This window comes from Rhineura floridana, chromosome 3 (assembly GCF_030035675.1).
Source record: "Rhineura floridana isolate rRhiFlo1 chromosome 3, rRhiFlo1.hap2, whole genome shotgun sequence".
Taxonomy (NCBI): Eukaryota; Metazoa; Chordata; class Lepidosauria; order Squamata; family Rhineuridae; genus Rhineura; species Rhineura floridana.
In genome coordinates this window covers 219,035,644-219,058,674 of record NC_084482.1, presented here as the reverse complement: position 1 = coordinate 219,058,674, position 23,031 = coordinate 219,035,644, and the positions used below count along the sequence as shown (strand labels likewise).

Below are 23,031 nucleotides of genomic sequence, written 5' to 3'. Positions count from 1 at the left end.
GGCATTGAGTATGGCCCTACCTGGGTGAGAGACGGAGATGGAGTGGTTGTGTTGATTGTGATGTATTTTTGTAGGCTAAGTGTTTGCTCCTTATGGTGGCTTGGCTGGAGATAAGTTATCTGTATGGATTGTGGGAATGAATCAGAGTGGGATTTAGACATGGAGGACTGTTAAGGACATATTTGGGATGGATTATTGGGGGAAAGAAAATATTTTTCTGTTAATCATCCCATTTTCAATTTGTCTTTTATATTTGGCCTGAATCTGTAATGTTTTCTTTAAATATTTTGTGATGTTTTGTTCAGAGTTTTAAACTAGGTTGTAAACTGCTTTGAGATTGTTTCCCAAATAATATAAAGCAGTATAGAAATGACTTAAATAATAATGGTAAATAATAATGTTCTGGTTGCTATCAAATGTCATAATGATGGGCCCATCATGAATAGACAAAAATAGACAATGTTCCCAGCATATCAAATTTGATTGTGCCCCATTTGGTTGAGGAGAGTTATTAATATGAATATTAGCTCTGAATTTTCCATCATCTCTGGGTCCAGCTAGTTTGGAAGTAGGAATGTTCACCACACCCTCTCCTCAGAGTAAGATGGAATCTGGGTCCTCAAGCTGGGAGAAGTTAATCACTGAAGCCATTGTCTTGTATTTACTGCCTGCATGTAATATAGAAAATATGTAGCCAAACCTTGATAGCACTCTTCAAGTACATGAAAGGTTGTCACATAGGGGAGGGCCGGGATCTCTTCTCGATCGTCCCAGAGTGCAGGACCTGGAATAATGGGCTCAAGTTGCAGGAAGCCAGATTTTGACTGGACATCAGGAAAAACCTTCTGTTAGAGTTAGCCTGGAGAAGACTGAGGGGAGATATGATAGCACTCTTCAAGTACTTGAAAGATTGTCACACAGAGGAGGGCCAGGATCTCTTCTCAATCATCCCAGAGTGCAGGACACGGAATAATGGGCTCAAGTTGCAGGAAGCCAGACTTTGACTAAACTTCAGGAAAAACTTCCTAACTGTTGGAGCCATACGACAATGGAACCAATGACCAAGGGAGGTGGTGGGCTCTCCAACACTGGAGGCATTCAAGAGGGAGCTGGACAGCCATCTGTCAGAAATGCTTTGATTTGGATTCCTGCATTGAGCAGGGGGTTGGACTTGATGGCCTTGTAGGTCCCTTCCAACTCTACTATTCTATGATTCTATGATTCTAAACCTACTACAAACCTACATGAGACCGAGGTTATTTTAATAGGCAGCCATCTTGGAAATGACATTCATTATACTTGCACATGCAAAGCTATGTCATTTCCATTCTGACTCATGTTTAATGTCATGCAGCTCTCCACCAGACACCAAATGCTCAGCCATCAAGGAGCTCCTTCCAGCTTTCATGAGGCCAGCCAGCAGCTTAGAAGGCAATGATGCTATTCAAACTAGCCAGGGCTGATATGAAGAAGATCGGAGAGTAAGAATCAAGATTACGTGGGTAGATACTGACCAGGGTTGTGTTTCCTTTGAGGTCACACCAGGCGTTTGGAATTTGGGTTTATTTACAAATATGGAAGTTAAGCATAAAATTAAGGTTCATAGCACGAAGACTCAAGCACATTGCTAGATTTATAAAGGTGCAAATTGTGCACTTGCACTGGGGAGAGCATGCATGCAAGGGGATCCAGACTTTGAGCTTTATTTTTTTAAAAAGAGGGAGTCTCTAGCCCTACTAGAAGGAAAGTTATAAAGCAGAATGTGCAAGCTCCTCTCTAAGTTATTTCTGTGAGATAAGCCAGCCTGTCTGCTCTGCCTTTCAATGTTTTTACCTGATATGTTGTAAGGATGGATGAAATTTTGGGGATTTTAAATATTTGATTCATCTCAGTGAACCAAAGTTTGGAAGCAAAGAATCCTGGGAAACAGCCCTTCTGTGAACTCTGAGTAGCTACATATCTTAGAAGGAATTTGATCACTTATAAAATTAAAATAGGCTATAATCTAAAATCAGAGCATTTAACGAGAACTTTAAATCAAGGCATCCCCCAAACAGGTGACTACATTATCAGCAATATTTTTTTTGCGAATTCTTGATGCTGCCAAAGTTTGCACATCAAAAGAGCCAGTTTTCACCAATTCAGAATCACTTATCCACAGCTCCAGCAGACTAAGGGTATTTCCAGTAAAACAATTAAAATCTTACTATTTCAAAAAAGGTTTAAATGCATTCATATTCTTGCCGTAAGGACAAGGGCAGTGCCCAGAAAGATGTCAGAGGCACCACGGGCAGCTCCTTCTTATAAGAGTCAGGGCAGAAGGGCAGGTCAGGTCAGGGGATGTGGGAAAACTTGCACTTTGATGGTCCCAGCACAGGTGGAATTGCAATGGACTTTCCATGATTTGGAAAGAGGATTTGTGCCTTTTTGACCCATTCTGCTATGTTCGATCTGCCCAAGTGAGTTTGATGTAGACATATGAGCTGGGAAGCGGAAGATACAATTTATTTATTTATTATTTAATTTGTATCCCGCCCTTCCTCCCAACAGGAGCCCAGGGTGGCAAACAAAGTGCTAAAAACACTTTAAAACATCGTAAAAACAGATCTTAAAATGCATTAAAACAAAACAATTCATAAGGGTAGGTTATGATACATATGTGCAGGCATTTTTAAAAACCAATTTCCTCCTCAGTTTATTTTATTGATCAGTTATTTGATTGGTGCTACAGTGCATTACTAAAGTGCCATTTGTCCCCCTCCCTCAATTGATGCCATACTTTAAAACAAATTGTTCTGGGTGCATTTTTAGATAGGAAGTGTCTCTCAGTACCAGGAACCATGAAAGTAGCCAGAGATGCAGTCTCTTCTGTGGCATAATTGTACATAATATGAAATACAGAGAGGTTTTGCCATGCTGCTGAAAAACTGTTTCAGAAGAATCAGATTTCTTCTTTCCTTTTTGTGGTCAAGTGCTCCTTTGTATTCAGATCAGGCCTCAGGACAATAATGTAGCACTTGGGAATGAAGATGCAGACCAGAAGCCCAGCACCGGAGGCCAAGATGGAGAAGACCTGCACGGCTACCATGTATTTCCCCTTGGTGCTCAGGTAGGTGGGCACAAAGGACACCCAAACACTGCAGAAGACCAGCATGCTGAAGGTGATCAGCTTGGCTTCATTGAAGGCCCCAGGCAGCTTCCTAGCTAGGAAAGCCACAGAAAAGCAGACAGCAGCCAAGAAACCCATATAGCCGAGGGCACTATAAAACATGGCAGTAGACCCTTCGTTGCATTGCAGGATGATCTCTCCAGGCTGGGAGTGCATGTCAGAGTCTGGGAATGGGGAAAAGATCCCCAACCAGATGGTGCAAATGCCAACTTGGATACTGGAACAGGATATGACAGTGGAGTTGGCCAGACTCTTCCCCAGCCATCTCCTCACTTTGTTCCCTGGCTTTGTGGCCAGGAAGGCCAGCACCACAGTGATGTTTTTTGCCAACACAGAAGAGACAGCAACTGAGAAGATGATGCTGAAGGCCATCTGTCGGAGAAGGCAGTTGACTTTACTTGGTTGTCAAATCAACAGGAAGGAGGACAAAAAGGAAAGCAGGAGGGAGATGAGGAGGATGTAGGAGAGGTCCCGATTGTTGGCTTTGACTATTGGACTTTCCTTGTATTTGATGAAGATTCCTAATATAAAGCCTGTGGTTAAAGATAAGAAAAGGGCAAAGGAAGCCAGGAGGATCCCCAGAAGGTCTTTATAGGATAGGAAGGTGATAATGTTGGGGACACATTGAACTTGGTCTTTGTTTGGATGCTGATCTTCTGGGCACTTGTCACAATCATCTGCATCTGAAAAGAACAAGAAAGTCAAGAAAGACAAAATGCTATCCAATGTGCTGGTTGATCTCTTATATTAAACATATTTCTCAGCTTTTGTGGTGACCAATTAAATTTGAGCAATTTCAGGGTCACTAATAATAACCATTAAGTCTCTTCACTAGGCCAGATCATTGGTCCATCCAGCCCACTGCTGTGCACTCTGACTGGTGCTTGCTACCAAGAGGCCCATCCACTTTCAACAGTACCTGCTGATGATCCAACAAGAAACAGAAGGTCCCTCTGACCACTGCTGTTTGCAACAGGTTTTTGCAACAGGTTTTTGCTTGGGGTTCTCTATGAGCCTGAATCTTCAGGGCCCCAACAGGCCTGCAATTCAATACTTAATTCTTTATGATTATAAAACATTTACCTTCTTAATATCTATGATTATATATGTATGCATAGGATTCCCCATTACTTGCTACCAAGAGACTCATCCACTTTCAACAGTACCTGCTGATGATCAAACAAGAAGACATTCTGGATCCAAAGAATGGTCCATTCTGATGACTTAAGTGGCTCCATTGGCCCTGTGGGGTCCCCGCTCTTCATCTACCTTGCACAGAACTTCCCAATGTCAAAAGGAACATTGTGGCTGGAACTGGCCTTGATAAGGGAAGCTGGCCTCCGATGGTAACAGTTGACCTGGACATAGGATGCAGGAGGGCAGAGGACCCCCGGAAAGAAGGCACTATATTTCCTCCCTCCTTCAGCCCATTCTTCCACACAGCAGAGAAGTTACAGTGGAGGCAAGAGGCCCCAACTCTGCTCCCATCTTGGCCATGAGCTAGAAAGGCTCCAAGGACCCTAATTCTGTGGAAATGAATGGCTATTGAGGGGAGGCTGAAGCAGATCCTCCCATGAGAGATTACCCTGAGGGCTGGAACTCAAGATCCTATTCTGTTTGGGTGACTTTTTTTTTTTTTAAGAAGGAGCCTCCTCTCCTGCTTATGTGAATTCACTGGGTGAAGTCATTTTGAGGAAAGGCCTCACTCTGATGTTGGGCAAGGCAAATTACTTTAGCCCATACTCCTCCTCTGGAACTCTTTCTAGATTCTAGTTCTGTGGAGTGAGCCTCTGCTGCAGTGGGCAACTGCACGGGGCGGGGCGGCTCTGGGTGTCACCCCCCTCATGGTGACACCTGGGTGCTGGGTGCACCCTCTGCACTCTGGTAGTGACACCCCTGCTCTGCTGCCCTGGCACATGTCCTGCAATGGCGTATGAAAGCAGAGCCCTGCCAGATTAGGCCAAAGGCCTGTCATGAAGCATCACACTGTCCTCACAATGGCCAACCTGTTGTCCAAATGGGAATCTCACAAGCAGAGCCTGAGTGCATCAGCAACACTCTCCCCATTTGCAGAGCTTGGAAAAGTTACTTTTTTAAACTACAACTCCCATCAGCCCTAGCCAGCATGGCCACTGGATCGGGCTGATGGGAGTTGTAGTTCAAAAAAGTAACTTTTCCAAGCTCTGAACCATCTGTGATTCCCAGCATCAGATATTCAGAGGCACATTGCCTCCACCAGTGGAGGCAGAGCTTAGCTATCATGGCTAGTAGCCATCAGTAGTCTTATCCTCCATAGATTTTTCTAATCTTCTTGTAAACCATCCAAGTTGATGGCCATCACTTCCTGACTGCACCAGCATTCTCCCAATGGGTTCCATCATAAAACTGATAAGTTTCCAGTGAGAATTGTTATCCAACAGGGAACCATGTGTAATAGGTTAGACTGGAGGGAGAGACTGGCATAGCATTACCCCACCAGAAAATCATCTTCACAGCTGAGATACAAACCATACTTTCGTCTTTTTTGTACTAGTTTATGACTAATCTACTTCAAGTTATTAGTCATCAGTAAATTCATGGGTTTATGAGTCATCACATTCTTCCAATGGCCTGCCAGAAGCAGTCACTGTATGTCCATAAATCTTTTAACCAACCAACCAACCAACCAACCAACCAACCAACCAACCAACCAACCAACCAACCAACCAACCAACCAACCAACCAACCAATCAATCAATAGATTTATATCCTGCTCCTCCTCTCATCAGGAGCCCAGAACCTATCTAATCCCACCTTACTGGTTTGCAGAATACTTTGCTAAAGCAAGTTAAAAGGTTATGTCTAGGAGAGAATCAAAGTTGCCCTTGGGAGTGGTCTGGTCAACAGAAAATAGAAGAATGTTCCAGAATGGTTTTTGAACATTCCACCCCGAGGGAACCATTTCTAACATGTCACCACAATCATCAAGGAAATTGTCTGCCACAGAATCTGAGCACATTCTGGAAGATTCTGAGGCTCATGGGAACATAGGAACCTGCCTTATACCAAGTCAGACTCATTGGTCCATCTACCTCACTATTGTCCAGACTGACAGGCAGAGGCTGTCCAAGGTTCCAGGCAGGGACTCTTTCCTAGCTCTACCCGGAGATGTTGGGGAATTGAACTTGGGCTCTTCTGCATGCAAAGAAGATGCTCATGCCACTGAGCTATGGGTTTTTGAGGGCTCAAGGATACATCATGATCACAACTCTTCTTTCTGAGTAAAAGTTTACCTTATTTCCCCATGGGACATTTACCTTCTTGAGAGGAGATGGTTCCTTCTGTACACGGAGTGCAACCATAGGTTGGTTTGTACGTTGGATTGATCATGTTGGTACATGATATGGCTGGAAATTGCACAGCAACAGCTGTTACCTTCTGCCATGGATATAAAACTGATAATGGATAAAACTATGGTTTGGGGGACTTCAAGTTTGCTCCAGATATGTCTGCATGTTAGAGGGGCTGTCAAATGGATTTCAACTTGTGAGGGGCTTAGGCATATTGCTTCTGATCCAACTGGACCCAAAACCTAGTTAGTGGGCCATTAACAATTCTGGACCAAAGCAACCAAGTAACAACTTGGTTTTTTTATTGTAACATTGTATTTTAACTCTGTTTGTACACCGCCCAGAGAGCTATTAGCTATGGGCGGTTTAAAAATGAAATGAAATAAATAAATAAATAAACCATAGCAACAAATTGGCTGTCCTTCCTGAATCTCCCTGGTGTATCCAGGGCAACAGCTTTCAGTGCACCTTGCATGAGGAAGTGTCTAATCACAAAGACAAGGACCATCAGACAAAACATGATAGGTGTAATGTAAATGACGCACATGGTTGGAAAGGAGCCGGTGGGCTAGAGGTTTAATGACTAATTTAATGACCAAGTAGGTCCAGGTCCTTTTATGAAGGTAGTTATTGAAGGTATTTCTTTTATTTATTTATTCATTCATTCTATTTATTTATTATTAGATTTATATCCCACCCTTCCTCCCAGTAGAAGCCCAGGGCTCCTTTCTTTTGATGTACAGATATATAGTTCTTCTGATATACAGCTATATGGAATGACCACTGTACCATACTCTATGTGGGGTTGCCCTTGACAAATGTTCAGAAACTGCAACTCATGCAAAACCCCACTCCCAGTCTCTTGATTACAATGAGGCATTTGGAGCATGTTACACCCATTTTGTTTCGTCTACATTGGTTGCCAGTTTGTTTCTGGGCACCGTTCATGGTGCTGGTTTTAACTTTTAAACCCCTAAATGGCTTGGGGCCAGGTAACTCTACTGACCACCTTCTTTCATGCTGTTGCATGGAGACTCTGAGCAGTGAAAGAGTTCAGGTGTGCCAGCATGTTGGTTTCCTTGGAATGAAGGTCATTGGAAATGGTTTTGTCTTAGTGATGTATGGATTAATTTACACACAGAGAGCCTGAGCATAAGATGGAAGGGCTCACAGCTTCACCACCTGAACAGAACTTGCACCTCCATTAGGAGAGTCCCCCAAAGTCATAGCTTTGTTTTCAGCACAGACAGCAAGTCAGGCCTCTGTGTCATCTCAGCTCCATACCTATTGCTCTCCTACATACGTATTGCTTCCAATATGCTTCCGGGCCAGATTCAAAGTGTTGGTACTAACCTATAAAGCCTTATACGGCGCGGGACCACGATATCTGCTGGAACGCCTCTCCCGATACGAATCGGCTCGTACACTACGGTCTACTACGAAGGCCCTCCTCCGGGTCCCGACCCATAGGGAGGCCCGGAGGGTAGTAACAAGATCTAGGGCCTTCTCAGTGGTGGCCCCCGAATTGTGGAATAGTCTCCCCGAGGAGGTACGCCTGGCGCCGACACTATTATCCTTTCGGCGCCAGGTTAAAACCTTTCTCTTCTCTGAGGCATTTTAATCTAAGTTAATTTGAGTAAATGTTGTAATTTTATTTTTGATGGTGTACTTTTATATACTTGTTGTAGTAGATCCTGTAATTTTATTATTGTATATGTTTTTATGTTCACCGCCCAGAGAGCTGTTTGCTAGTCGGGCGGTATATAAGCTGAATAAAATAAAAACAAATAAATAATACATACTGAAGGTTTGATGAGGCTTCCAGCCTGGTGAGCAGGGGCACAGCCTGCTTCTCCTTCTGGAAGCAACCCTAGTTCACAATTTCTAGGGCAACACATCTGTGCTTGGCCAGCTCTTTAGTAATGTAAACAGGATGCATTACAGGCCCAGTTAGGGCCATTAACTTAACAAAGGGAACAGCTTGTCCACTTCAGCAGTTCTATTACAGTTTTGGATTGACCTCACAGATGGCACCCAGACTAATGCCCTAATCCTATATGTTCCTTTCCACATGCTCTATTTAGCATTGGAGGGTTTGCTCCATACTACCCACCCATCTGAGGTGTGGCAGGGGATATTGGGGAGCAGGGTCTACTCTGTGATGTCCCCACCTTGAGGAATGCCCTTCCAGGTTAAATCTATCAAGCTCCAGCACTGAATATTTGATGTGCTTGCTTAAAACCTGGTTCTTTAAGAAGGATTTTCACTTAAGTATTCTCTCTTCTGCATCTCTGTTTTATGGTATTGTTGCTTTTGTGATTGATTGCCTGGATATATTATTATTGTAAGACATCTTGAGTCATTTTTGAAAAAAGACAAATAAAAGTGCATCACATGGGACAACCCAAACTGGCTTACAGCATGTCAAACAAAATAAAAGAAACCAACTATCAAAAGAAAATGCAAAAAGCAACAAGGAAAAATCCAATGTATTAGCACCAGTAGTAAATGTCAACAAAACCAGAAAACAAAAGCCAAATCAGAAACAAAAATATCAAATTCTATCTGGACCACAGACTGCAATAAAGAGCCATGATTTGGCTTCATGCATGAGCCTGGCAAGCCTTCCTGGGGGAATGCATTCCGTAGAGTTGGTGCCACAGCTGAAAAGTCCCTGCTCCTGGATGCTGAACCTCATTTGGTGGATGAATGGCTACTACTTATGATGAATTAATACTATCTTCAGGATAAGAAGCCCCATAACTTGTGGGCTTCCCAAAGGCATCTGTTTGGTGACTGTAGGCAACAGGGTGCTGGACTAGATGGGCCATTAGGCTGATCAGCAATTTCTTTGCGTTCATAAAATCTCCACTGCCACCCTATGATCAAATGTAAATGAGAGAGCTGGAAGCCATCAATATTCACAGCCCAAATCTCCAGATGAGTTCACCCAGTGGATTCACATAAATATTAAAAACCTCAGTTGTTGCCTGGGATTGCGGAGAGTCTGCTCACATCCCATTGCACTATCCCATGTTTTTCTTCCTTTTGTGAAAAATCTTATTTTTGTTTTACATTGTTAGAAGTTAGCAAACACTACAGGCAAGTGTGGGGAACTTTCATTCCAATTGTTGCTGAACTACCACTCCCATCAGCCCCAGCAAGCAGGGCCAATGACCAGGGATGATGGAAACTTTAGTTCATTGACATCTGGAGGGTCCAAGGGTACCTGATTAACGGAAATAAAACAAAACAAATAGTTACTTCCCACCTTGTTAAACAATCTGGGCCACTCAGTAATATCCTGGTCAATGGTGACCTTCCTACCCAAGGAGGGTTGTCTCTCAATAGCCCCAACTTTCACTTTAAGGATGGAGTTATTGGGAAGCTTCACCCAGTTCACAATATCAAAGTCAGCTGCCAGCTCACTGTTCTCATCCAGATACAGGCCATCTGTGGAAGAATTGTAAAATTGGACGTTTCTCAGGAAAGGGTGGAGCTAGAATGAGAGAAAACAAATGCCACCATTTAGAAAACAGGAAAAATATGCTAGACACCTCCACTTTGTCTCTTCAGAGCCCTAATTCATGAGTCACCATCTGTGCATGAGACTTGCGTTATTATACATTCCCCCCCCCACATTTCGATTCAGGGTATGAGGGAGTCTAAGGTTAATATGAAGGAAAGTGGTATAAACTACTGTATGTATTGCCACATAAAATCATCCTGATGTCATCAAACTCTCTCCAATTTCTGCATGAATTATGTAGAAAGCTAACCCAGCAAGGAGAAAGGCTTGTGAGCCATTTCTTGATGTTTTATAGTTGCAGGCTGTTGGAAAAAAAAAAAAGCCAACTTAAGAGAACATTCAAAAATAAAAACTCCTCCTCTGTGTGGAGTGGAATAACATGCTGACTACCTCATTTTAGTATTCCAAGGGACTGCCTCTGTTTGGGTGGTGGTGAAGTTATGCTGCAGCCTCCACCAGCCTCATGCCTTCCAGATGTTTTTGACCATAACTCCCATCAGCCCCAGTCAGCACAACTGAAACATCTGGAGGGCACCAGACTGGCATAAATGGATATATCACAACATTTAGGTCCCACTCGTTACCACAGTAGGTCCCACTCGTTACCACAACATTTCAAAAATCTGAGACGGGGCTACAAGATCACAACTGCTGTACCATAGAGCCGATTATATTTTTGTATGGAATGATCTGTGAGTGCAAAAACAAAGTACCTGCCATGGCTGTAGCCTTGGAAGTTCCAATGTGTCTCCACCCACCACCATCCGCCAACTGAATCTGGATGAATGTGCAGCATTTAAGGCTTGTGCCACAGCTTGGACAGCATTGTAAATATGGTAGGTGCCTAAAGACAGGCTTTCTTCCAAGACATCCTGGGCCAGAATCTCCAGTTTCTCTTTCTCCCTGCATCTTGTAGGGCCTTTCACAGAAAAGGCTGGCTTTGAGTATACACAGTGAAAAGCTTTCTCCACAAAGTCTGTGATAGCAGAAACAAGTGGTTAAAATCTGTTGTCTTGTGTCCTCTTTTTGTTCCAGATTAAGAACTCACTGCAGGAAAGATCAGTGCTGGGAAAGGGTGAGTTGGGCCTGAACTTTATAGTAGAAACACCACAGAGCTTGGAAAAATTACTTTTTTGAACTACAACTCCCATCAGCCCAATCCAGTGGCCATCCATCAGCCCTAGCCAGCATGGCCACTGTAGTGTTAAAAAAGTAACTTTTCCAAGCTCTGAAACACCATCATAGGAACCTGGATCAAGCTATATGACCAACCACAGAGCATGGATTAGTTACTCCTGAACATTACGAAGATATGAGGTTGCTCACTGCTATTGATCACCCAAGCCTATTATCTATTGTCTAATGTGACGGCAGCATCTCCTCACAGTCTCAGGCAGAGAACCGCCTCTCCCAGCTTGGCTCCCAGTCTCCTCATTTTTGCCTCTTTTGAATAGTGCTGGACTTTCTTGGCAATTGTCCATTTACGTACAGTATATATTTAATTTGAAACAACTGAAAAGCAAGAAACAAATCAACCTTTCCTCAAAGGGAAAATATTTACTGTGGTTTTGTTTACATGTTTCCTCATATAATAAACCCTCTGCCTTATTTTATCCCTGGATAAATGTCAATGAAGACCCTGCTTGAAGGGTTCAAGTGCATATCCCAATACCAACATGTACACAGTGCTATTAGCGTAGCAAGACTTTGTAGGAGCCAGGCCACAGTCACACCATTCAACTGTCAGTGATGGGAAATTTTGGGATTCGTTACACTGGGTGTCCTTAAGGAAACTGAAAACACAGGCATGCAGCAAAGGTAGGCCTTTATTGATTATGTGTGTACGGTCAGTCTCCCATGATGTTTGGTGGAGCTCTGCAACATGGCACTTTTTGCATAGGGTTTTTATACATTTTAGAACAAAGACATTAGCATATCCAATCAAGGGGTTATACATGAGCATTGCATTGGTGTTACATAGTGATTACATAGGGGTTACACTGTCTACATTAACTTCTAGCCAATCAGGTAATTTCTCAGTAATTCTAATGTTACCAGCACATTTCAGCTATGAACTATCTACATTACAATGTTATTTTGTCCCAGGCCTTGGAGAGCTGGGATGCTCGGTACAAGTTCTGTTCCGTTGATCTTATCATACCAAGGGTCAAGCTGTACTAAGCGTTCTAGGCATACAGTCACCATGGATGCCAGGCTGAGGAGACAACCTCAAGGAGAGGATTTTTAGCTGAGAGAATGAGGGAATTGTTATCATAGGAAAAAAGAAAAGAAAAATTCTAGTTCTCTAAAGAAATATATTTGTATATTAAAACAATCCTCCTTCATCAGCACTCTTCACAAACTTCATTTCCCAGGATTCTTCGGTGTGTATGTGGTCTGGGTAGGCCGAGGCAACACACAAGGCCTTCAGACTAGGGCCACCTTCACACCATACATTTGTTTAACTCTTCTTCCACTGGAAAGAGTCATGGCTGCCCCAAAGGATCCTGGCAGTTTGTGAAGGGTGCTGAGAGTTGCATGGAGGCCCCTATTCTCCCGTGAGAGCTAAAATTCCCCAAATAGTTTAACAATCAATCCTTCTTTCCTAGGAAGGAACTCTGAGAGGGGAACCGGGTCTCCTAATAACTCTCAGCACCCTTTGCAAACCACACTTTCCAGGATACTTTGGGGAAAACTATGACTCTTTCAAGTGGAGCTAGAGTGGAATAAATGTATGGTATGACTGCAGCCCAGAGTCTGTTTGGCACTGATCACAGTCAACATTGCCCCATTTAGAACCAGCACCAGCAGCTAATACCCCATCCCAGAAAGTTTAGATGTAAATGGATTGGCTTTCTCTATGAAAGCTTCAGGTTAAACCACATATATGTACTGGTCCATTATTTTTGGAAGTATTAAATCTAATAAATGTAAAAACAGCCTACTGTGATACTCACATTTTTCAGAAATAGTTTAAAGGACATTCTTCTAGTTTGAGGTACAACACATTTGTTACTACTTATTTTCTTGTTCTTTCCTGATGCCCCCTCCAAAGCTGATAAACTGGCATCCCATATCACTTCACCCAAAGGAGTTGTTGTCATTGTTATGTGCCAACTATTGTTTTTAATTTTACTGCTGTTTAGTGCCTGTTTAGTTTATCAGCTTGTGATAAACTCCTACATGTAAAGAAAAGTGTAAAGGGCCAGAAGCCATTACAGAGTCATAATGCATATCATAATGCACTTTAGTCATTCATGATTTATTTGAAAGGAAGAGAGATTTACATCTAAGAAGCTACATTCACTTGAGAAGGATGAGGGTGTTGGTGGTTGGGTGAATATCAATTGTCAAGATTGAAAATAATATTTTAAGAATCAGATTCTGTCTTTAATTTTTGTTGTTAGATGTTCCTTTGTATTCAGATCAGGCTTCAGTATAATAATGTAGCACTTGGGAATGAAGATGCAGCCCAGAAGGCCAGCACTAGAGGCCAAGATGGAGAAGACCTGCACGGCTACCATATATTTTCCCTTCGTGCTCAGGTAGGTGGGCACAAAGGACACCCAAACACTGCAGAAGACCAGCATGCTGAAAGTGATCAGCTTGGCTTCATTGAAGGCCCCAGGCAGCTTCCTGGCTAGGAAAGCCACCATGAAGCAGATGGCAGCCAGGAAGCCCATGTAGCCCAGGGAACCATAAAACATGGCAACAGACCCTTCGTTGCATTGCAGAATGATCTCTCCAGGCTGTGAGTGCATGTCAGCATCTGGGAATGGGGGAGAGATACCCAGCCAGATGGTGCAGATGACAACTTGGACACTGGAACAGAAAATGATGATAGAGTTGGCCAAATTCTTCCCCAGCCATCTCCTCACCCTATTCCCTGGCTTTGTGGCCAGGAAGGCGAGCACCACAGTGATGGTTTTTGCCAACACAGAAGAGACAGCAATGGAGAAGATGATGCTAAAGGCCATCTGTCGGAGAAGGCAGGTTGCTTTCCTTGGCCGGCCAATGAAGAGGAAGGAGGACAAAAAGGAAAGCAGGAGGGAGATGAGGAGGATGTAGGAGAGGTCCTGATTGTTGGCTTTGACTATTGGAGTTTCTAGGAATTTAATGAAGATTCCTAACACAAAGCCTGTGGTTAAAGACAAGAAGAGGGCAAAGGAAGCCAGTATGATCCCCAAATATTCTTCATAGGATAGGAAGGTGATAGTCTTGGGGACACATTGATCTTGGTTTTTGTTTGGATTCTGATCTTTTGGACACTTCTTGCAATGATCTGCATCTGAAATTTATTTATTTATTTTATTCCATTTATATACAACCCTTTGTCAAGAGACCCCAGGGCGGTTTACAACACAGAATGAAAGAAACAATATATAGCAATACTTAACATAATATCTATACAATATAAAAAAATTAAAGCAATTATAATGAGAAATACTCAGTAAAATACAAAGTCTCACAACGTACGTTATTACCTACTTATCTCAGGTTCAACTGTAAAATGTCATACATATATAACAGCAACAACCTAAGATATAATTAAGGGAAATATAGAATAAAGGGAAAAAATGACAAGATATCCAATGTCCTGGGGATCATCTATATTAAAATTTATTCCTCAGCCTGATTGTACTGTGATGGTACCCCAACCAATCTCGTTCCCACATCATCGGAGGAAAAGGAGTTCTCGGCTTACACAGAGTGTAACCCTCTGCTCAGCCCACTCTTCCCTTATCTAGAACTTGCTGCCAGCAGATAAAAGAGGGGAGTTTCCTGTGTCTCCCTAAGAACACCTCAAAGTAGCATATCAATCAGCTTCAGCGTTGGGTGGTGAATAATGGGAGTCCAGACAAAACGTTGACAAAGACAAAAATGGGAGTTTTACTAGAAAGGAATTATATGGAAAAGGTACACAAAGCTAGCTTAACCACAGATTGTGCTCTGTAGAATCCCAATGCAATCTTTTTGCTTCCTCTCTAACAGGCATACAAAAGCTTTGATGTCTGCAGAGTTCCATCTTGATCTGACCCCTACCCAGAGCTTGGAAGATTACTTTTAAAAAGTAATAAATTACAGTTACAGTTACATGACACAAAAGTAGTAATTACCGTTACAATTACAATTGCTCTGAAAGCAACTGATTACTTTACTTTTCCCCGAAAGTAATCACTACAATTACATTTCAGTTACTTTTTTAAAAAAACGCCTACAAGGTGCTGGCCTTGGCTGCTGCACATCTAAGTAGCCTAAAACAACATTAAAAATAAACAAACACATACAGAGGTGGTAGAATAATTATTTTTATTCATAAGCTAGCAATGGTGGTCTCTCCTCTGGTAAGGGTGGTGGGAAGGGAGGCAGAGACCACTGCTCAGATCTTTGCACATCAAACCAAGTGCAAACCCTCACTCAACCAGCCAGCATAATCTCTCTCACTTAACCACCTCCCAGACCCTGCCCTGCCACCAAACATTTTCCCCTGAGATGCAAAAAAGTTAAAATACTGCAAATGCAGCACAGTAGCCAGAGAGGGTGGTGGAGGTCAAGTGCAAACACAATATTCTCTCTCTCTCTCTCTCTCTCTCTCTCTCTCTCTCTCTCTCTCTCTCTCTCTCACACACACACACACACACACACACACACACACACACACACACGTATGTTGTCATCTTTCACCTCCACAGTTCTTTATCTCCGTTCTGCTGCTGCCTCCTTCTTTATCCATGTTCTTGACCTCCGGATCCTTTTTCCCTCCACTCCATTCTTAACCACCACTATAATTTTTTAAAATAATTGTTTTCTCCACTCCACCCCGTCTCACTCTCTGCCTCCTCCCTCATCGCCTCCTCCCCATGCACAGAGCATGAGGAAAGAGTGACACTGCACAGAAGCCCAGTTTGAGGCACATGATTTTCATCCACAGATCAGAGGAGCAGAAGACTTTCCCTGCTCCCCCCCAGTAATGCCCCAAAGTAATTCTGGAAATGTTACAATTACTCCACAAAAGTTGTAAAATTACTCCTAGTTCTATTACAATCAAAATGTAAAGGAATTACCCACTTGTTACTCAAAAAAGTAATGAATTACAAGTAATTTGTTACTTGTAATTAGTTCCTTCCAAGCTCTGCCCCTACCTGCAAAAATAACCTCTGCCTACCTGCCCCTGCTAATCACAGGCTCTGCCCAGCAGATTACAGGCACCAGGAAGTACTGGGTTCTTCAGTTCCCATGTCTTAGACAAGAGAAGTGACATCTCGGTTTTAACACTGTTGAAAATTGCTTAGAGACCTTTGGGAAATGAACAATATGGATGAGTTTATGAGTTATCAAGTTCAAGTTATGAGTCATCAAGAAGTTTGTGAGTTTATGAGCCATCACGTTCTCTTAATAACCTTCCCAAAGCATACCAAAAGTTCACTACCAGCAGCTCTCCAGGATCTCACGCAGGAACTCTTTTCTAGCCCAACTTGGAGATGCGGGGGAATTGAACTTGGGGTTTTCTGCATGCAAAGCTGATACTCTACCACTGAGCTACGGCCTCTCAGGGGCTCAAGAACACATCAGCGTCCTCCTCATTATGATCCCAACTCCTCTGTTTGAATGAAATTTTACTTCATTCCCCAACGGTTGCTTCTGATGACTCTTACCTTCTTGAGAAGAGATGGTTCCTTCCACACAGGGAGCACAAGCATAGCAGCAAGTTGGCTGTCCTTCCCGAATCTCTATGGCATACCCAGGGCGACAGCTTTGGGTGCATCTTGCACGAGGAAGTGTCTTCAGGACCATTAAACAAAACATGTTAGGGATAATGTAAAGCACTCACATGGTTGGGAAGGACCCGATGAGACCATTAGCACCAGTTTATTGACGAAGTGGCTTTGGGTCTGTTTTGAATGCAGTTCTTTTAATTTACAGCTATACAGAAAGACTACTGTAAAATGCTCTATACGGGGATCCAGCTGGCTCAGCCAGAGACCCGTTAAGATTCCAACTCGCTCACCCAGGTGGATCTAGAGTTAGGAAATAAACCTCAAATTCAATCTGGCCCACAGGCTACAAGGAAAGCCTATGATTTGGCCTAGCGCTTGAGCCTGGCATGGCCTACCTGAGGGATGGCATTCCAAAGGGTTGGTGCCAAAGCCTGGGTGTAGTGGTGGGGTGGATAATGGATGAAGGAAAATAAGCTAAGCTAATAAGCTAAGTTTGAATCCTGGCAAGATAGAGACAGTGTGGCTGAGTCATTCCTCTGTCTGAAACATTGGTCAATTTCCTGCCCTGGGTGGGGTTGCACTACCCCTGAAGGAGCAGGTTCGCAGTCTGGGTTGCTTCTGAATCCTGCTCTGTCACTGGAGGCCCAGGTACTGCCTGGAAGTGTCTTTTATCAGTTGCACCTGGTACGACAACCATGGCCATTCCTGGATTGGGAGGGCTGGCCACAGTAGTTCAAGTTGGGGATGGGATCCATTGGCCAGTGCTGCTTCAAAAGCAGTGTGTCAACCTAACAGTCTGGTATTGATTCGAGTGTGTTCTTCGTCTGCAACTGCTACTTCTACCAATCTGTTTTTTATCCTCTTTGGAAAAAAAATATTGATATTAATTGATATTTTAAAAGGAAATGTTCATATTTCAAAAGGTAGCATCAATATTTTGAAAGGGAATGACAGTAAATTGAAGAAAATATTAATAAAATATTTATATGAATATTTTAGACAAGATGTTTTTTTTTACTTTCTGAAAATAGCTGAGGAAAACCACTGCACGAAAATCTGATCCGCAACTATAGCAAATAAGTGAATTCATGGAAAATTCAGTACCAAATACAAATTGGGTGGAATTCTAGCACATCCCTAGTTCAGACATTGGTGACCTCAGGACTGGATTACTGCAATGTGCTTTATCTGGGGCTTCCCTTGCACTTGAAACTGCAATTAGTGCAGAATGCTGCAGCGAAATTGCTGATGGGAGTGAGAGCCCATCAGAATATAACACCTCAGCTCAGAGACCTGAACTGGTTGCCAGTTTGTTATTGGGCCAAGTTCAAGGTCTTACTATTGGTATATAAAGCCCTTAACAGCTTGGGACCAGTTTACTTGTGCCTTGCCCCATATGTGCCCACTTGAGCGCTTCAATCTGCAGAACTGACACTATCACGACAGCTACATATTCCACACTTGTAAGCAATAGTTCTGTTAGTGTTTGGAACTCCCTGCCTATTGACATCAGGCAGACTCCTTTGGTGCATTCCTTTCAGGGCCTGCTTAAAACTTTTTTTGTTTAGGTAAGTCTCTCCAGACACATAGATATGTTGATATGTTTTAATCTTTTTAGTTAGTTCCTGTTTCAATTATTTTTAAAATGTTGTAATTATTTGGTTTTTTAGTGTTTTAGTGATCATTGTTAAATAAATAAAATAAAAATAAAAAAATAAGATAAATCATGCTACCTCACGGTTTTCTTCCTTTCATATTGCCTCTGATTTTAAATTGTAACCAAATTCAGTACGAAGCATTTTTTTTTGTTTCACATTATGAAAAGTTAACAAATATTAGAGGGAAGTGTGGGGAACACTTGGCTGTCCAGGTGTTGCTCAACTACCACTCCCATCAGCCTCAGCAAGCAAAGTTTACTGTTTATTGTTAAGTTATTCTATATTAAGTTGTTAAATGCTCAATGTTGTATGTTTTTAGTGATTTGATCTGATTTTTATTTTACTGTATTGTATTTTATTCCTTGCTGTGAACCGCCCAGAGAGCCATTGGCTAAGGGCGGTATAGAAATGGAATGAAATAAATAAATAAATAAATAAATAAATAAAGCCAATCACCAGGGATGATGAGGGAGTTTTAGTTCAGCAACATCTAGAGAGAATAAAGCAAAACAAATCATTACTTCCCACCTTGTTAAATAATCTGGGCCACTCAGTAATATCCTGGTCAATGGTGACCTTCCTACCCAAGGGGGCCTGTTTCTCGATAGCCCCAACTTTCACTCTAAGGATGGAGTTATTGGGAAGCTTCCCCCAGTTCACAATATCAAAGTCAGCCGCCAGCTCGCTGTTCTCATCCAGATACATTCCCTCTATGGAAGCATTGTAAAGCTGGAAGGTTCTCAGGAAAGGGTGGAGCTGGAATGACAGGGGGGAAATTATCACCATTCAGAAAATATGAAAAAAATGTTAGACATCTCAGCCCTGTATCTTTTGAGCTCTAATTTGTGAGTCACATTCTGTACATGAAACTTTTGCACTTGCGTTGCAGTTTTTGTTGTTATTATTTTCACATCTACATTCAGGGTATGAGGGGTCTAATGTTAATAGGAGGGAAGCTAGTATCTACAACGGATTGCACACACAAAAAACCCCCATGAAGCCATCATACAAATTCTTTCTCCTTTCTGCATAAATTATCTAGAAAACTGAGCCAGCAGGGAGAGAGACTTGTGAGTCCATTTCCTGATGCTTTATGATTTCAGGCCATTTTATTAAAGCAAGCAAACATAAAGGGGACATTCAAAAATAAAAAAACCTCCCCTGCTATCGGGAGTGGAACAATACCCCGACTCCCTCATTTTAGTATACCATGATACAGTCTGTGGAGACTTCCTCTGTCTGAGATAGGCATCTTTTAGATCTTAAGAGAGCATGAATAAGGAGCCATTTTGTCTTGAGTTCCCATAAACACATTATTAAGGTCTAGAGGAGGGATGGGGAATCTGTGACCAGGTGTCATTTGGACTGCAACTGCCATCATCTCAGGCCATTGGCCATGCAGGCAGGGGCTGGTGGGAGCTGAGAATCCTACAACTTCTGGAGTGCCACAAATTCCTCACCCCTGGCCAAGAATATCCTGCCTCAAAGCCACCCTTCCGTGCATGACCTCCATGCCATGTGGCACACATTCTACCACAGTGGCACCTCACTATAATGCAGCAATCAGGGGGCAAAGGATGAACCTCATTGTAATGAAAACCATGGTACTGTAGACAGTATTGTACTCGAGGACATTGTCATACCTGTGGTACATCCGAATCTGCGGGACAGTGCGCTACATTATAACAAGGTTCTACTGTACGTATATTGGGCCTTGAAAGCTGGACTACTAAAGGGCATTTTCACACCATCAAAATACCCCATTCAGCCTGTCTCCCAATTTTCAAATATGGCTTCACATTCCAAGAAGGGGCTCAAGATGGCATTCATATATCCGGGTTTCCTCTCTCTGCCGTCCTCAGAGCAACCATTGCCCTGTGAGGAAAGTCAGGCTAAAAGAGAGACTGGCCCAGGGTCACCACAAAGAGCTTCATGGCTGAACTGGGAAACCTAGGGCCTAAAGTGAAACCATACTACTAAAGGTCATTCTCACATGTTACACAAGTAAGCTCAGGCCCAGGGATCAAATTTGGCCCTCCAGGGTTCTCTATCTGGCCCCCAAGACTGTCTCCAGATGGTTTTACACCCACACCACACCCCTCGTGCCCAGACCATGCCTGCTACGCCCTCCCCTTGAGAGCTTTTGCCTGACTGGAATGCATCGTTCAGTTGTGCCAGTGCTTCTTGGTTGCCTGGATGGAGGATGGGGAGAGATGTGAGTGTAGAAACCTCTGGCTTTACAAAGGTAAGAATCATCTAGTTTTGCCTCTGGTGCCACCCACCATTGGCACGTGGCCCCTGAAAGGTTGTTCATGAAGGAATGTGGCCCTCGGGCTCCAAAAACTTTGCCACCCCTGCAATACACTTTAAAATGTCTAACTGAGCCTGTCTCCCCATGCTTTGTTTTCCAAAATGGCCCTATCTATTACATTTCAAGAAGGGGCTCAAGATGGCATCCATAAATGGCTCTCCTACCTGCATCTTCATGATAACAACCACCCTGTGAAGAAGGTAACACAAAGAGAAGGTGACTAGCCCGAGGTCACCCAATGTGTTTCATGACTGAGTTGGGAAATGGGAGGTCTAAGGCTACAACCAAAGTATTATCAGCTCAAATATCAGCATGGAGAGGGGATTGGCCTTTTATGTCCATGCAGTAGATTTGCATTGGGAGAAACCCTCACATTGGCGCCATGAGATTGTTAATTGGACTGGGCGTTTCAATCATATCGCACCAGCACTTTGCTATCTGTCCTTTCAGACCATTTCTACTACATTTCTGAGCTCAATTTAAAATGTTTAAAGCCCCAAACATCTTGGGACCATGATACCTGTAGGAAGGTTTCTTCCCATATGGACCTGCTCAAACCTTGAGATGATCTTCAGAGGCCCTTCTCTGGGTGCTCCTGCCCTTTGACTTCATTGCCAAGATGAGTTCATCATTTTAAAACCAATGTGCATAATTCCAAATAGGCACAGTTGGAATTGTTATGGCTCTGACCATATTCAATGAGGGGCATGGAGATTGGATTTCATCCTTTTTTATCCCTGATTTATTTTTTTAAAAAACCCTCCTCTCCTCTCATTTGCATTGGGAAGAAGCCCTCCACTGGTGCTGTGAGGTTTGTCACAGGGGAGGACTGGATGTTTCAATCATGTCACACCACTGCTTTATCATCTGCATTTCCAGTCCATTTCTGGAAACAGTTCAAGAGGCTTGAATCCCTTGAATCCTGTATAGCTTTGGACCAGAAGCTATGAATGAATGCTTCTTCCCACACAGCCTTGAGATCATCCTGAACCCTCAAGTGAAGCACTCCTGTTGGGGTGGTGGTGAAGTTATGCTGCAGCTGCCACCAGCCTGGTGCCCTACAGATGTTTTGGACCACAACACCCATCAGCTCCAGTTAGCGCAACCAAAAGCATCATGAGGGCACCAGGTTGGCTAAGGATGATATACTACAGGAATTTGTTGTAGGCCCCAACATGTTGACTCTGGGTCCGATCGAGCATGACAATTCCTTTACCATAGAGCTGATCATATTTTTGTACCTGCCATGGCTGCAGCCTTGGAAGTTCCAACGTGTCTCCACCCACTGCCATCCTCCACTTGAATCTGGATGAATGTGCAGCATTTAAGGCATGTGCCACAGCTTGGACAGCATTGTAAATATTGTAGCTGTCTAGAGACAGGCTTTCCTCCAAGACGTCCTGGGCCAGGATCTCCGGTTTCTCTTTCTCCCCGCATCTTGTACGGCCTTTCATGGAAAAGGCTGGCTTTGAATATACACAGTGAAAAGCTTTCTCCACAAAGTCTGTGACAGCAGAAACAAGTGGTTGAAATCTGTTGTCTTGTGTCCTCTTTTTGTTCCAGATTAAGAAGGAAAAGAATCCTTGGATATGTCGGTGATCAAATGTAGTGTAAACCAAATCCAAGGCAATATCCCATAAAGCTGTTGTGACCCAGACTTTCCCCACAATGGGATTCATCAGCTGCACAACTATCCGCTGTATTATGCTTATTTGAGCAATGAAAGAGCGCATCTCCCCATAATAAACATATACGTTGACTTGTGCCCACATGAGAAGTGAATCAATGCTTAAGGAAAACATCTGAGTTGTCTGCCTTGGGATGCTTTGTGAAAAGGCAACACAAATTCCGTTGCTGATCACCAGAGGTGTCAAGGTACCCAGAAACCTCTCTCCATTGTCAGAATCTGAAAAAAAGAGACCAACCCATGTCCATCTGAAGTGCAGGAGAAGTTGGACAATCCCCAGGTTCTGGGGATCTTCTTTTGGGACCATCCGGTAGAAAAAAGGGAACTGGGTTTTGTCACTAAGAGCATGAACAGCATAACCATAACTGACCTAAGGAAAAAAGAAAAACAGATGGGAGCTTCGTTTTGGTTTCAGGACAAAGCTCCAGCATCTGCTCAACTGCAGACATTTTTATAAGTAGTCAAATGCTGGCTGGTAGAATGGGAGGGAGAGCCGCCATGGGTGCCTCCAGACTGCCAACAGGGATTCAAGTGCACACCAGAACTTTAGGTTTCTTTAGTTAAACTGGATTAAAGCAACCTAAAGCAACAAATCCACACACACACACAAGCTTTTTGTGGTTGGGAAA

The 23,031-nt window shown here is 43.1% G+C and overlaps 1 protein-coding gene across 1 annotated transcript; it reads right to left on the bottom strand.

Annotated features, from left to right (window-relative positions):
• Nucleotides 1–13,404: 13,404 nt before the first annotated feature.
• LOC133378995 (vomeronasal type-2 receptor 26-like) lies at nt 13,405–22,709 on the bottom strand. The gene is made up of 3 exons (XM_061613607.1): nt 21,957–22,709; nt 16,684–16,810; nt 13,405–14,315 (listed from the first exon to the last, which is right to left on the bottom strand). The coding sequence occupies exons 1-3, from the start codon at nt 22,707–22,709 to the stop codon at nt 13,405–13,407; spliced, it is 1,791 nt and encodes a 596-aa protein (XP_061469591.1).
• Nucleotides 22,710–23,031: the final 322 nt, after the last annotated feature.

Coding starts and splice junctions, on each gene's coding strand:
- LOC133378995 (XM_061613607.1), bottom strand. CDS start 22,709: ATGGTCCCAAAAGAAGATCCCCAGAACCTGGGGATTGTCCAACTTCTC. Junction 16,811..21,956: donor CAAGGCTGCAGCCATGGCAG/GTACAAAAATAT, acceptor ATGGTCCTGAAG/ACACTTCCTCGTGCAAGATG. Junction 14,316..16,683: donor AACCATCTCTTCTCAAGAAG/GTAAGAGTCATC, acceptor AATAAATTTCAG/ATGCAGATCATTGCAAGAAG.